The following is a 14337-nucleotide window of genomic DNA, read 5'->3' as shown; positions in this document are numbered from 1 at the left end:
GCTATATAATTTGGAAGCCCAGTGCAAAATAGAAATATGGGCCCCTCATTCAAAAAATTTGAGAATTTTAAGATGGCTTCAGCAGAACCTTACACCAAGCATGGGGCCCTTCTCCCTGCAGGGCCCTGTAGTACTGCGCTGGCCACAAGCTCATGAACAGTGCTATAGCCTTAGTTATCCCTAGTACCGGACAAGGCCTATGGTGGGGATTCAATGGTGAATGAAAAATTGAGTTTTGCAGTTTTCCAAATCAATGAGAAATGCTTAGTTTTTCTGACCTATGGTCAGAAAAAATCTTACTCTGATGAAGATTTCTCTATTTGCACATCACATTCTGGCTTCACAGAAATTTGGGGCCACATATGGCTAAGGTTCATTTGGGTCCTACAACAAATAATTTATCGAACAACTACTCTGTCAGATCCTGTACTGGGCATTGGGGATACAGGAAAAGTAAGACAGCCCCTGCCCACAAGGAGCTTACAGTCTAGCATGAGAAATTAACAGTACCTCAGAACCTAGTGAAAAAAATTTCTGGTGTCTAGGATATTATCTGGAACATTCCCAACTTTCCTAAAAATATGATTCTAAAATTTACCAGAAAGCACATTTTAGAAATGGAAGATGCAGTGAAATTTAAAATATCCAAACTTTAATGTAGAAAACATGAAATTGAAATAAGGAAGAAGCATAGGAAAGCTGAAGAAAATTCTATTTTAAATACTATGAACAAGACTTAAATTTTAAAGTTATTTTATTGTCTCTGGATGACATTTCATTTTGTAGTAACATTAATATACACATACATAGACGAGGTGTGCATATGGGAGATGTGTTCCTTGGAGGTTTTGATAAATCCCATATTTCCATTATTTATTCATTTACAACTAAAGCAGCATACAGGTAAATTTGAGACTTTCCTTTTGATAATTTCTGTTGTCATTTGAATGGGAGAAATTCTTGGGGTATAAATTTTGGTATGATCTTCTGCAGTGAGACTAAAACTGGCTTTGTCACAATGTGTGATAATTTAAACGTATCTTAATGGCTATTAACCAAGTTTAATGGCGTCAAAAATACTCAAGTCTATCTGGATTTTATTTTCATTGTTTTTCCCCCCTGGATTCTTTTTTTTTTTTTTTTAAAGCATGAAGGATCCCTGTGCAAATAGAGCCTTTGTTGTTACTTGGCTGTACTTTGGTACATTGCTGTTTATTCCTTAATCTAGCAGCATCCTTCGTCTATAGTATTTTACTTAGCGGCAACTGAAAAACTCACTAGCCTAGGCTTTACCGGGGTACTTCTATTATCCAGATGGTTACTGTGAACCTGTCAGAAAGCCAGTGGTTTCAGAGACTGCACGCAGGGCTTGTGCAGCTCTTTAGACACTAAGCAGGCTTGGTTATCTCATGTCCCAGCTCATAACAGATGAACACAGCACGCATGATAGCGAGCCTGTTAGAGGCAGGCATGTGGATACTGTGGTAGGAGACCGAACAGACTACTTAGCAGATAGAAAAATTTTTAAATAAAAAAAATCCCCAAATCCGAGCAACCTGAGGCAAATGATTATATATACCTCAGGGCTGAGGGAATCACTTTATAATAATTGATATTAACTCATATTTGTTATAGCCCTTTACAGTTTATGAAGTATTTTACATACATCAGAGCTCATTGGGTATTTGTAATAACACATGAATATAACTTTTACTTTTCATCACGAAAAACTGTATTTTACCAAGCATGCTGTTTAAGAAGGCAGGGAGGTATGCTAACATATCTGAAAGACTTGCATTAAAAATAATTTACAAGTTTTAAATTTTGGCACTTAAGAGATATGCGTTAGTTATCCAAAAATTTATATGCTTTCTTCCATGACCAACACTGGCTATTAGTGAATTTTCGTAGCTCTCCGTGGCTGCTGGTCATTTTATTTACTTACTTACTTACTTACTTACTTATTTATTTATTTATTTATTTATTTATTTATTATTTTTTGCTGCTGGTTAAATAGGGATGATTGTCATCAGTGTTATCAGACTATTTCTCCTGCTAAACACAAGCTTTAACAGATACTTATGGATGCCAGTACCATATATTCTGACTAATATGGGAAACACTAGGCTTCTAAAAGATTCTCAGAGTGTTTTTCCTATGTTGCACTTTCTAGAAAACTAAACTTTAACCATGATATGATGTGATCGTGGTTCTAGACAGGAGTTGGGAACATTATCCTTGTTTTCCTAAAATTTTTGGTATAGCCTCATCTTGGATGTAACAAGGAGAAATAACAAAATACACATGTTCTTTGGGCTTCTAAGAACAAAGATCACATACATTTTCAAAAGATTAAGAGGTCTTGTCTGCTTTAGCCACTTCGTTTTCACAATTAAAGATAAGGAACTACTAAATATGTGATGTTCCTAAACTTACTTAACATAGCATTTCTGTAGAAAGCTTTTTCAAGATTTCTTCTAAGTACAATCTACCCCTCAAGGTGGGGCTCAAACTCATGACCCCAAGATCGAGAGTTGCATGCTCTACTGACTGAGCCAGCCAGGCGTCCCTGTAGAAAGCTTTTTAAAACAAGTATAATTTATACAACATCTACCAACAACTATACCACATTACCATTTATAATACATTCACCAATTATCATGAATAAAAATGACTAAATAAAATTTAGAGTAAAAAAAACACCAGATTAGATTTTATGCTCTTAAGTGAAATGAGACCTTGAAATTCTAAGATGCAGTTTCCTCCAAGAGTCTAACATTCCTGATGCCCTGTAATTCCTGGATTAATATCCCATGATGTTTTGATCACGGCCGTACCTCAAAAAGAGGACAAAGGTGGTTTTGTTGAGTTTGCTAATTTTTAATTCTCATCTGTGTGGCTCCGTTTTTATAACAAAGCTATTTATCCCACATTTTTCTTTACTTTACAGCTACTTATCCTGCTCGAAGTCTTTTAGTTAGGAATGAACTGTATGTATGCCCTGCAGTTTATGGTACTAATTCTAATGGAAATTTTCAGCCTTACAAATGTTCTCTTGCATGGTGCAGAAGGTAAGCCAGCTCTGTAATAAAGAATTTACAGAGGATGCTAAACAAATTAACAGGCCAGTTTCCCATCCTGTATAAACAAAAGGGCAAAGTGGTAGAGTAGGAAGCACACAGGCTTTGGACTAAAACAGCTAGGTTTGAATCCCAGTGTTGCCCTCCCCCCGGTGCCCGCTCTGTGACTTCCGGCAAATCACTTAACCTTTCAGAACCTCAAAAAAAAACAAAACAAAACAAAACACCTTTCAGAACCTCCATTTCCTCCAAAGTAAATTGGCACTCATGTCACCTAGCTTGCGAGGTACTTTGTGAGTGAGGGTTAGTAGTAAAGTGTGTAGACTATTTGACACCATAGAAACTCTCTAATGGTTGAAGAATCATGGACTGAAATTCGGGAGTTGGGTGACACGTGGGCCCAGCATCTGACATGCAACTCTCTAAAAAAAGGTTCCATATATTGCATCCCCTTTGATCAATACAATTATTGTACTTAGCTTATTTTGAATGTTAAGATTGGGTGCTTTTGCCTCCGAAACTTTATTTTCCTTTAAATATGTGGGTTTTTAAAAAAAAATTATGGCAAACCTGTGTTTTCATTATATTTTGTGGTAGTATTCTTGACGGCTAAAAAATTTCCAATTCTTTTTAACATCCATGGTAAAATGATCTAATTTTTAAAATTTGTCCTAGAGCCAAGATTGTTCCAAGTGAGATGTAACCTCTGCATGTGTGTGTGAATGGCTGTCTGGTAGGTTGTACAAAGATGTCATTTTTATTCATGTATTTGGGTTGCTTAAACACTTCTATAAGATTTAAGATCCTTTTCTTCTTAGGGCTGGAATTCTGAGCATCTACTCCCATGCCTTTTTCAATCTCTCAGCCAGTTTAAGGGTAGTCACAATAATACAACTTAAAGACAAGATAAAGTGTTCATAAATAAATCATTGTTTTAACAGCCAGCATAATACATTAGAAATTGCCCTGAGCAAGGAATTAGGAGACTTGAATTCCAGTTCTGGCTCTGCTGCTAATTTTGTAAGATGACTTTAGGCAAGTCACTTGTCTCATTCATCAGATAATGAGATTGGTTACATTTTCTACCTCTAAAATGGATTTCATTTACTTATGATTTTTTTTTAATAATTAAAACACCTTCTGGGAGTTAAGCACCTAATAGGTACAGAAGTACTTACTGATGTTTAAGGTAGTGTTTTTTAAACTCATCCAGGGACCACCTGAGTAAAGATCACTTGAGGTTCCTATTAAAAATAGATTCCTGTCTTCTCCCTGGCTGAATCAGAACCTCCTAAGGTGAGGGCCAGGTTTCTGTGTTTTCCACAAGCTCCCCAATGATTGTAATGCACCCTAATATTTGAGAACCACTGGCCTAAGAGAATGTGATCTGAGAGGGAACGAGCTAGCATGTGGCTTAAATTACTCCAGCCTCTGGTGGATCCCTTATTAAATATAATACCATTTCAAGTGGAGACTAGAAGAAAGCTGCTTTACTTCAGCAGGCCAGTCAGCCCTGTGACTGACCCCTCTTGATGTTTTTTACTTGCCGTGTTCCATAACAAAATACAAGAGGTCTTCACGTCAGCTCTTTGTCTTGACATCCAAGTCGCTGACTACTGTAGTTAGGTCACGCCTTAAACAGGACTGCAGTTCTGCCCTCCCTAATGCTAAGGGTCGAGTTTGTGCCACCTGGCTCAAGGAGTAAAGATGAGGAAAACACAACCTCTTTACTCTCAGTACCCCCTCCACCCTAACACCGTAACATGGCACCCTGTGTGAATCAAACAGTCTGGCAGAGAAAACAGATACTAAGCCACATTGTTCTCATCACTCTGACTAGATAGTGTACTAACTTAATCCTCTTCTATATAAGAGAAATGATCAAAGCCCATTCCTTCTCTTTTCCTTTCTAAATGCTATTGACAGGAACAAAATACCAAATAAGGACACATGCTAGAGATTTTTAAATTCATACAAGTAAATTACAAAGAGAGGTGGTAATTATTTTTTCTAGAGTTTTACAAGAAAATTCCCCTCACGGTGAAAAAATACGTATAATTTTAACAGGAAACTTAAAAGACATTTTTGTTGTAAGACTGACAGTTATGAGAATAATGCCATTAACTGTGCTCATCACAGAGAAACGTAACAGCAACTTTAAAAGGCCAGGTATACTGATAAGTGAAGATGAAATTTCTTTTACAATGACCAGTATGCTGCCATCGAACTTCTGGGTTTTATTTAGTACCAGTGTCACGGGTTTCTCCTAACCCAGCCAAAACTCCTGCCAGACGTCCACAAAATTCACACTGAAATCAAAAAAGAAGAAAAGAAACTTGACAAGAGCTACCATGCAAAATAACCAGAAGAACTGAAGTTCCGGTGGCACAGATGAGCAGGAGCAGAGGAATGCGGCAAAAACTGCTGCTGCGTCGACTCTAACTTGGTGAGGCTCCTATGATGCCGGATGGCCAAGTCCTCAGGTCACAGGTGTGTTCGTGGACCCATAAGAACTGGGATCTTGACCCAAACTTTTAAGATCTTCTAAAAAGGAAATACTTCACCTAAATTGAAGTAATTTTTAAGTCAAACACCAGAGGAGTTCCTTATTTGATGTTAAGTTGTGCCTAAAACTTTGGCTGATACAAAGAAACCCGTCCACTAAGGCACCCTGAGGCAATCTGACAATGTGTTGGAGAGAACTTTGTTGTCAGTACCACATCATTATGAGAGTACAGAGAACGGATCACCCGCAGAGGACTGGCTTCTTTGGGCAAACAGTCTATAAGTTCACTGCACTGTTTGTCAAATCCCAACAAGCGAATCCCGTAGCCATGTGGGGAAGAGATCATTCGCCCATCAGGGCTGAAGCAAAGTTCTTTGATATAACCCCTGCCTACATTGGCTTCTTCAATGTAATGAGTTAATCGTAGAGAACAGCGAGGTGAGACAGGTCGCACGGGAGCTCCTTCTTGGAATTCATAGACACAAGTCCACTAAGGGGAGAGAAGAGAGATAAACCAAAGTTACAGAGCCCCAAATAACACTAGATATTTCTTTTTGTAAAAAGCTCAACAGGCTGCTAAAGCCACAGAACTGTTGCAAGAAATCAGATAACTGCTACCCCTCTCCCATCTACTAAAATGTGCAGGCCCTATACCTTATCTTCATAAGCCAAGGTTATTCTGTGTACTGTGATGTACTATGACTAAAGCCTTTTATTCCCTCAGGCTTCTGTGACTTCTGTGGTAATAATTCCCCTTTGTGAAAGTAACAACAATCTTGATACTTAAAATATTCTAAAGTTTAGACATCTAAGCCCTAAAATACCTCTCCTCCTACATACTTCAAAGGCTCTTCTCTCTTTTCCCCTAGTCATCAGTTTAGTCTCTCCCTGGTTTCCCCTGGTATGATTTGAGAGCAAGGACAAGCAGGGGGAGCGGCAGGCAGAGGGAGAAGCAGGCTTCCCGCTGAGCAGGGAGCCCAACTCGGGATTCGATCCCCAGACGCTGGGATATGATCTGAGCTGAAGGCAGACACTTAACCAACTGAGCCACCGAGGCGCCCCTCCCCTTATTTTTAAAAAGAGCGAATTCTAATACTCAATTGGCTTAGCAAAACCTTATATTTAGCCAGCTTGGCGGAAGCATCTCCATCTAAAGTTTACTATATAAAGGGCATGTGGCAAGATAAAGGGGGCAAGAATGAAGAAGCTGGGCACAATCTGAGTTGATACGGGTTTAAGGTATTTCCAGTCTGCCACACTGGAAAGGAGGCGGGAGAGGAAGGAGGGGTTCAAGGGATAAAGAAACCATGAGCGTACACGGCAACGGCTATTTGTTCAGTCAGCCCCGTTGAAGGTGGAGTGCCGCTGCCCCTACCTCCTGATCATCGGTGTTGCTTGAGCACCGAAGGAGAGCGGCCCAGCCTTTTGGGTGCAGCTGTAAGGACGTGATGCAGTTTCCACGGTCTCTCTCACCAGGAACTTCAGGAGTTAAGACTTCAAGACTATTTCGTGGTGAAACTCCTGATAAGAAAATTAGGATGTGAAATGTGTATTATCAGAGGACTAAGGCAGCTCATCAAAGCTTTGATTTCTGGCAGTCACCCCCGCCCCCAACCTTAATTCTTTCGCCAGCCCCTTGTACTACCACATGTAAAAAGAAAATCTGGGCATGCTTGGGGGGCACCATCAGTTAAGCAGCCAACTCTCGGTTTTGTCTCAGGCTGTGATCTCAGGGTTGTGAGCTCAAGCCCCGCATTGGACTCTACACTCAGCATGGTGTCTGCTTCAGATTCTCTCTCTCCCTCTACACCTCCCACTCATGCTTGCTCTCTAAAATAAAAAAAACTTAAAAAAAAAAAAACAAAAACTATGGTGGTGCCCCTTGATGCATGGTGTGCATGTCTTTGGGGTGGGGGTATGGGGAAAGGTTATGACCAGAACTAAAGAATCCAAGTTCCTGCAGCAGGAATCCCAGTAACCTAAGACTAGGGATCCTTTTGATTAGGATTTACATCTCAGAAAACTAAGATAAAGTTATATGACATGAAAGGAATCTGGAAAAGTAAAAGATAATTCTCATCTCAGAGGACCTGGTGCTCTCTAGTCCAGAGAAGGAAATACTTGGAAGCCATGCAGATTGCCCTTATCAATAAAAGGCTATTATTATGTGTGCAAGGAGCAGGACTTAGGGCCCCCAAGAACAGTACTATAAATGATAAACGGAGCTATAATTTTGGAGGCAAGGGAAGATACTTCACATTCCAGTATGTCAAAACGAGGGGTTGGGAGACATTGCTGATCATACACACGCCTGGTACTCTGTTAGGGCCCATCCCATCCTCCTTCCTAGCCCATGAAAGTGACTGCTACAGCAAGCCGTTACTACTGGGAGTCACGTCCTATCCCTCAGGTATGTGGAGAACCACTTTCACAGACGTTATAAAGAAGCAATTTAGAAATTTAATATCAAGAGAAATATTTCAACGCTTCTCTACCTGCGGAAGGAGTCGCTTTGAAGATTATGAGCTCCCTCTGTCAGACCCTTTGTGAATTGTTTCTCAAACAGATGTGTTATCTTCTTTAAGAGTCCCTTTAGATTACTACAGCATTGATGGAAACCTGTGAAGCTCTAAATTACATTGTTACAACCAAACTCTACCTAAATAATGATTTCACATGTGACTGAATTTTAATAACAATTTTAGAGAAAAACAAACAGCTATATCAATTAATTCTGAAAACTGAACAAAAGCAAAAAAGAAACCCATCTAAATAAGTAGTGGTTTTTAAGCTGTGCTCCTTGGAGGTTCCTCCAGAACTGGCAAAAGGAGGAACCACATGGGGATGGGAAGGGAAGACTGGTCAAGGAACTCCCTAATTTCACTTGAGCCAGAGTTTTTGCACTTTATCTGTGCTAGAGTCCACAGCAGATTTCATGTCAGAATGAGAGTTTATGGGGCACCTGGCTGACTCAGCCGATAGAGCATCTGACTCTTGATCTCAGGGTCTGGAGTTTGAGCCCCCATATTGGGTGTGGAGATCACTTAAAAAAAAATTCTAATCCTGGTTTGAGTTTGATAGCCTCAGCACTGTAGAGCTACCATATCTGTCAAAGTATGGTGCTAACATTCCGACACCCTGAAGACCCAGGATTGCCAACATTCAGAACAAGCTTATGGGACGCCTGGGTGGCTCAGATGGTTAAGCGTCTGCCTTCGGCTCAGGTCATGATCCCAGGGTCCTGGGATCGAGTCCCGCATCGGGCTCCCTGCTCCTTGGGAGCCTGCTTCTCCCTCTGCTGCTCTCTCTCTCTCCTCTTCTCTCTCATGAATAAATAAATAAATAAAAATCTTTAAAAAAAAAAAAAGAACAACCTTATGTATGAGCCCCACCTTCTTCTCTACACTCTGGCTAGGCTCTCCACACATCGTTGCTTCTCCCATTCCCAATCTCTATATCATGAAACTGCTGTGTAGTTTGGTTTTGGGGTTTACCACTGCAACAAGCAGTTAACTACTCAAGTTTTTTTTTTTCCCCCTCATGGACGGTTTAGTTCAATAAAGATTTTTCTCAATGATTACTAAGAGCCTTGTCTTAGAAGCCAAAGTAGAAGAACAGGTAGAATCTATAAAAGAAGTTTCTGCTACAAATCAAAGGAAAAATGTTACACATCTGGGCATAAATCTCTAATGGGAATTTTTAACCTTAAATGTCATAGTCTTGAATATCCAGAGGAAAGTAGATAGGCTGTAGGTTTAGGAAGAGCTCTCAAACCACTCTACAAACATAAGTAGTCATGCCAAATAATCAAGTATGCAATTATCAAGTACTTACCAGGTGAGGCCACGCAGGAAAAACACAAATTAGAAGTATAATGGATAGCTCCTCCCCTGAAGACCTAGGTAGGAGCTATGCTCATCTCCAAAAGGTGACCCAAAATTACAAAAAGACCCACATCTGGCTATCAGTCCACAAAGAAGGACAAAAAGTGCGTAGATGTGAACTGGTATGGAGAAGTAAATGAAGTCTGCATAGGTAAAAAGCCTCTCATTTAGGGGGTGGAAAGAATGGGCTAAACAGCTACTTCTGCCAGAGCGGTGGGGGGAAACGGGCAAAGCAGAGTAGGGCCAGAATGTAGCCCACTTTATCCCACAACTCCTCTAAGGCTGTCAGGCATTGCTCAGACAAAGAAATGGCAGAGCAAAATGCCTACTGGGCTGGAACCAGGTGACTCACAAGCACCTGACAAACTCATCACTTTATACAGCACCGTCATGTGCATATCTCATTTAATTTCCATAACAACCTTGATTGGAATCTACATGTCCAAACTACTTTTTCTCCAATCTAGACCAAACTAAGTTCAGTAAATAAAGCCAAAGCTCAAATTCCGACAAAGATGTAAGCCCAAGATATCCAACCATAGAGACTGGTTAGCTTTTGAAAATGACTGAGGGTCAAAGAATAGCCTCTTCTTTATTGGCTTTTATTTGTATAGATTTAAACTAAACCAAAGAAAGCTATTTGGTAGAAATCTGTTGTTGCAAGATTATAAAATACCACTTTTAACCTACCTTCTCTTTGTGATGCTCGTGACATGTGTTTCTCAGAAGATGAGTTAGAATCACTGGGATGACAAGGTGAACCAGAAACTCGAGGACCAGATGAACTTGATGAAGTAGTCAGATCTTGAAAATACAAAAAGTTCTGACAATAAACTTAGCAAAACTCTAGTAGCATCTCAACTTTTTAATCAGCTAGTTGAAGCAAACTGTTAAATCCATCTGAAACATGGCAAGTACACGCTCACTTAAAGCTGGCCTATAACTACGACCGAGGTAGGGAGGACAGCTCTTCGAAGTGTTCTAAGGCCTGGGCCCTCTCTAAAATCTCTTCTAACAAAGACTTGCTTAAGTGAAATAAAAATGACAAACCAAATACACATAGGAGCATCTTTGGGTTCCCCATCACTTCTGTAGTAAAACAAAACAAGAAAATTCAGTAAACATGAAAACTGAGCTGTTCATCAGCCCATTTAATCTTAGAATAGGGTCCAAATACCAGGTTCATTACTGAGAACATTAAATGAGCCTTCTTAAGCATGCCAAACAATTCTGTTACCATTCATGAAGTTATGTGAATACTATCTTTGAAATGCAATACAAACTTTATACTGAAATCTGAAGAAAAACAAAAATTGAGTATTAGATAGTTGGGTTTGATATGTTACTCCAAAAAGCAATCTCTATTACATCTCACTCTTCTAGTGGCCCCACACTTTTCTGAGAATTTCTTCATCTAATTCCCTTTGATGTTGTTATCAGAATTACCCTTAGAAGACAAAATGTTCTTGGTGGGTTTTGTTTTTGTTTTTGTTTTTTAATTTTATTTCTTTGAGACAGAGTGAGAGAGACAGCACAAGCAGGGGGAGCGAAAGGCAGAGGCAGAGGGAGAAGCAGACTCCCCACTGAGCAGGGAGCCCGATGCGGGGCTCGGTCCCAGGACCCTGGGATCATGAACCGAGCCGAAGGCAGAGGCTTAACTGACTGAGTCACCCAGGCGCCCTGTTCTTGGTTTTTGAATAAAAAAATACCAACCAGACTTTCTAACTCACTACCCCTTTCTAAGCTAAAGTTGACTATTAATGTTTAACCTAAAAATACATTTCTGAATGTAAAAGGATTATACTCACATATTTATGAAATCCCTTGCTTTGCAAATAAGCTGGAAAAACTTAAATTTCTACTTTTAGCAGTGAAACTGGGCAAATGCAATTAAAACAGGGCCTGCACTTTCTCAGAGGAGTCTTCAGATATGGCCCTATGGCCCTATGCATACAGGAGAAAGAGTCCAACCATCTGAAGCTGATTTTTAAGTAGCAATTTATAAACATTGTGTTCCAAATGCTTGTCTTTTTTTCTGGGTTCTTGTTCATAAATGCAAAATTATAAATAGGTATGTTCTTGGAACAGCCCTCTTTTTCTCAAAGGTGATGAAATATAGCCTCTATCACATACTGTAGACATAGTGCATGTTTTTCTGAGCCCCAATTTCACTGAAGTCTAATAGAATCAGCAACAGGAAAAAGAATACAACTTTAGGGGCACCTAGGTGGCTAAGTCGGTTAAGCGGCCGATTCTTGGTTTCAGCCTGGGTCATAATCTCAGAGTCCTGGGATTGAGCCCCGCCCCCCCAATTGTGTTCCCCGCTCAGCAGGGAGTCTGCTTCAGGATTCTCTCTCCCTCTGCCCCTCCCCTGCTCTCTCTCCCTCTAAAATAAATAAATCTTTTCTTAAAAAAAAAATAGCTTTAGCAAGAGGATGTTTAGAGGCTGTGAAATAGGATGACACCTGCTACCTGGGTATAGACATCTGGAATTCTAGGATGTAATACAGACTTAAAAGTAAAGCTCTATATTGAATATATCTTAAAAGCTCTGCTAGGGCGCCTGGGTGGCTCAGTTGGTTAAGCGACTGCCTTCGGCTCAGGTCATGATCCTGGAGTCCCGGGATCGAGTCCCGCATCGGGCTCCCTGCTTGGCAGGGAGTCTGCTTCTCCCTCTGACCCTCTTCCCTCTTGTGCTCTCTATCTCTCATTCTCTCTCTCTCAAATAAATAAATAAAATCTTTAAAAAAAAAATAAATAAATAAAAGCTCTGCTAGGTAGGGTGCCTTGGTGGCCCAGTGATTTCAGCATCTGACTCTTGATCTCAGCTCAGGTCTTGATCTCAGGGTTGTGAAATAAAAATTAAAATAAAATAAATAATAAAGCTCTGCTGGAAGACTGAACCTACCTTGGGCCACCACTAATTTTTGAGATAGTGATGATTTAGAAATACTGATAAAAGATTTTCTGGATAGCAGAAAGCGCTAAAAGAAAATATTTTTATAGTTAGCAGTTCTTCCTAGATCATTGGTGATACAGAAGCACAAATTAACACTATGTCAGAGATTCATATAGGTCATACTTTCTTGGGAAAAAAGCTCTCAATGAGCTTTCCAAAAATGTCTTATAATTTCCTTCCCTTCGTCCTATCGTTCTCAGAATGGGAACATATACCCTCCCTTTGTGTGAGACTCTTCGGAAAACTTTTTTTAATCAAAAAAGAAAAGCTTACCTGAACTTGATGTAGTTCTTCTTGCTCTCAAAATGGGATAGCTGCCTACTTCTAAAGACTTGGTTAAGTCAAGATCATGCAAAATCAAAAGATATCCAGAGGACGTGGAGATCAACATTTTGGAACAATCTGGTGTTAATCTCATTCGCATGAGAAAACGTGTGTGAAAGAATTTCTTATGTGGACACCCATCTTCTGTACACCTACAGAAGAAATCAAAACAAAATCTAGAATTATCATAAATATAAGGACTCGGTAATAGTCATATTTTGGACCTTCAAACCAGAATTTATCGTCAGTGTGTTTTTAGCCTTTTATACATGATAAACATTTTTTTTGTTTCTGCTCACCATTCCTTCTTTCATCTCCAACTTTCCATTTTATTCTTTCTGAAATATACATTTTTAAGTTAAGATTTTGTTGAGGTAAACTGTCACTTTATGTTGTTCTGAATATTGGGGATAATATTCCATTGAGTCCTGGCTTCCATTGTTGCTATTTTTAAGTCGGCTATTAGTGCAATTGTTACTTTGGACAATTTATCCTTTGATCTTCTCCTTGTCTTTGGAGTACTGCAGTTTCACTCTGATATATGTTTAAATTTGGATTTCTTTCTAATTTATTGGGATTCATTTGACTTTCTAAATCTTAAGATTCATATTATTCATATATTCTGGGAAATTCTCCGTCATTATTCCAATATTGCCTCTCACATATTTTCTCTATTCTTTTGGAGCTCCAAATAGATGTTTGAAACACTCACATTTGATTCTCATCTCATAGCTGCTCTTTCTTATATTCTATCTCTTCATTTCTGTTACATTCTGGATAATTTTTAATATCTAGCTTCCAATCTATTTTTTAAAGTTGTGTCTAATCTGCTACTTGACCCATCCTGGTTTTTAAAAAAAATTTTTTAATTACTAAAAACTATATGCTTTAAATTTTTTAATTGTTTCTTGTGATAAATAGGAACAGTACTGATTTTTACATTTTGATCTTAGCAATCTTGGTTAACTCTTACTAATTCTGATAATTTGTCAGAATTTCTAAGATTTACTATATAGACCAGTCAGAACACTGGTCTATGGGCTAAGTCTGGACTATTGCCTGTTTTTATATAGAAAGTTGGTTGGAACACAGCAATATCCATTTACGTACTGTCGATGGCTGCTCAGAGACTATACAGCACACAAAGCCTAAAATATTTATTACAGTCTTTTATAGAAAATTTGCCAACCCTTCATATAGACATATCATCTGTGAATGCGTTTTTCATTTTTTTTCCTTTCTAATCCTTCCATATTTATTTTCCTGTCCCGACTAGGACCCTGTCTTCTGCCACCCCCAAACAGTGGTATACAGTAGCAGTAATAGCAGCCATATTCTCCCTTCTTGATTTTATAGAGAAAAAAAAAATTTTTTTTAAGTAAGCTCTATACTCAATCTGGGGCTTGAACTCACAACCTTGAGATCAAGAGTCACATGCTCTAGTGACTGAGCCAGCCAGGTACCCGTATAGAGAAAACTTCTAAAAGTTTCACCATTTAAAAATGTCCTGTAGGTTTTAGTGTACACTTCTGATGAGTTTCCTTCTATTTTTAATTAAGTTTAATAGCTTTGAGATATAATTTA

General features: G+C 39.1%; 1 protein-coding gene across 2 annotated transcripts in view; it reads right to left on the bottom strand.

The window, feature by feature from the left end:
* Window positions 1-736: 736 nt before the first annotated feature.
* The window catches only part of DCAF10 (DDB1 and CUL4 associated factor 10), a 44649-nt gene continuing 31048 nt past the window's right edge, over window positions 737-14337 (bottom strand). Inside the window, exons 4-7 of one of the 2 annotated variants that reach the window (XM_028108734.2) lie at window positions 12703-12905; window positions 10161-10274; window positions 6962-7107; window positions 737-6076 (exon numbers count right to left, since the gene is read on the bottom strand). In XM_028108734.2, coding sequence (XP_027964535.1) covers window positions 5708-6076; window positions 6962-7107; window positions 10161-10274; window positions 12703-12905 — 832 coding nt within the window. In that variant the 3' untranslated portion in view covers window positions 737-5707. Of the gene's footprint in view, window positions 6077-6903; window positions 7108-10160; window positions 10275-12702; window positions 12906-14337 lie in introns of both variants that reach the window. The other variant, XM_028108735.2, reaches the window with a different exon arrangement.

The sequence above is a fragment of the Eumetopias jubatus genome, unplaced genomic scaffold (genome assembly GCF_037043125.1).
Source record: "Eumetopias jubatus isolate StellerSeaLion01/CBP00866 unplaced genomic scaffold, mEumJub1_p1.0 scaffold_15, whole genome shotgun sequence".
In the NCBI taxonomy this organism is placed as follows: Eukaryota; Metazoa; Chordata; class Mammalia; order Carnivora; family Otariidae; genus Eumetopias; species Eumetopias jubatus.
The sequence above is the reverse complement of the archived record's forward strand: the minus strand, read 5'-3'. Positions and strand labels throughout refer to the sequence as shown.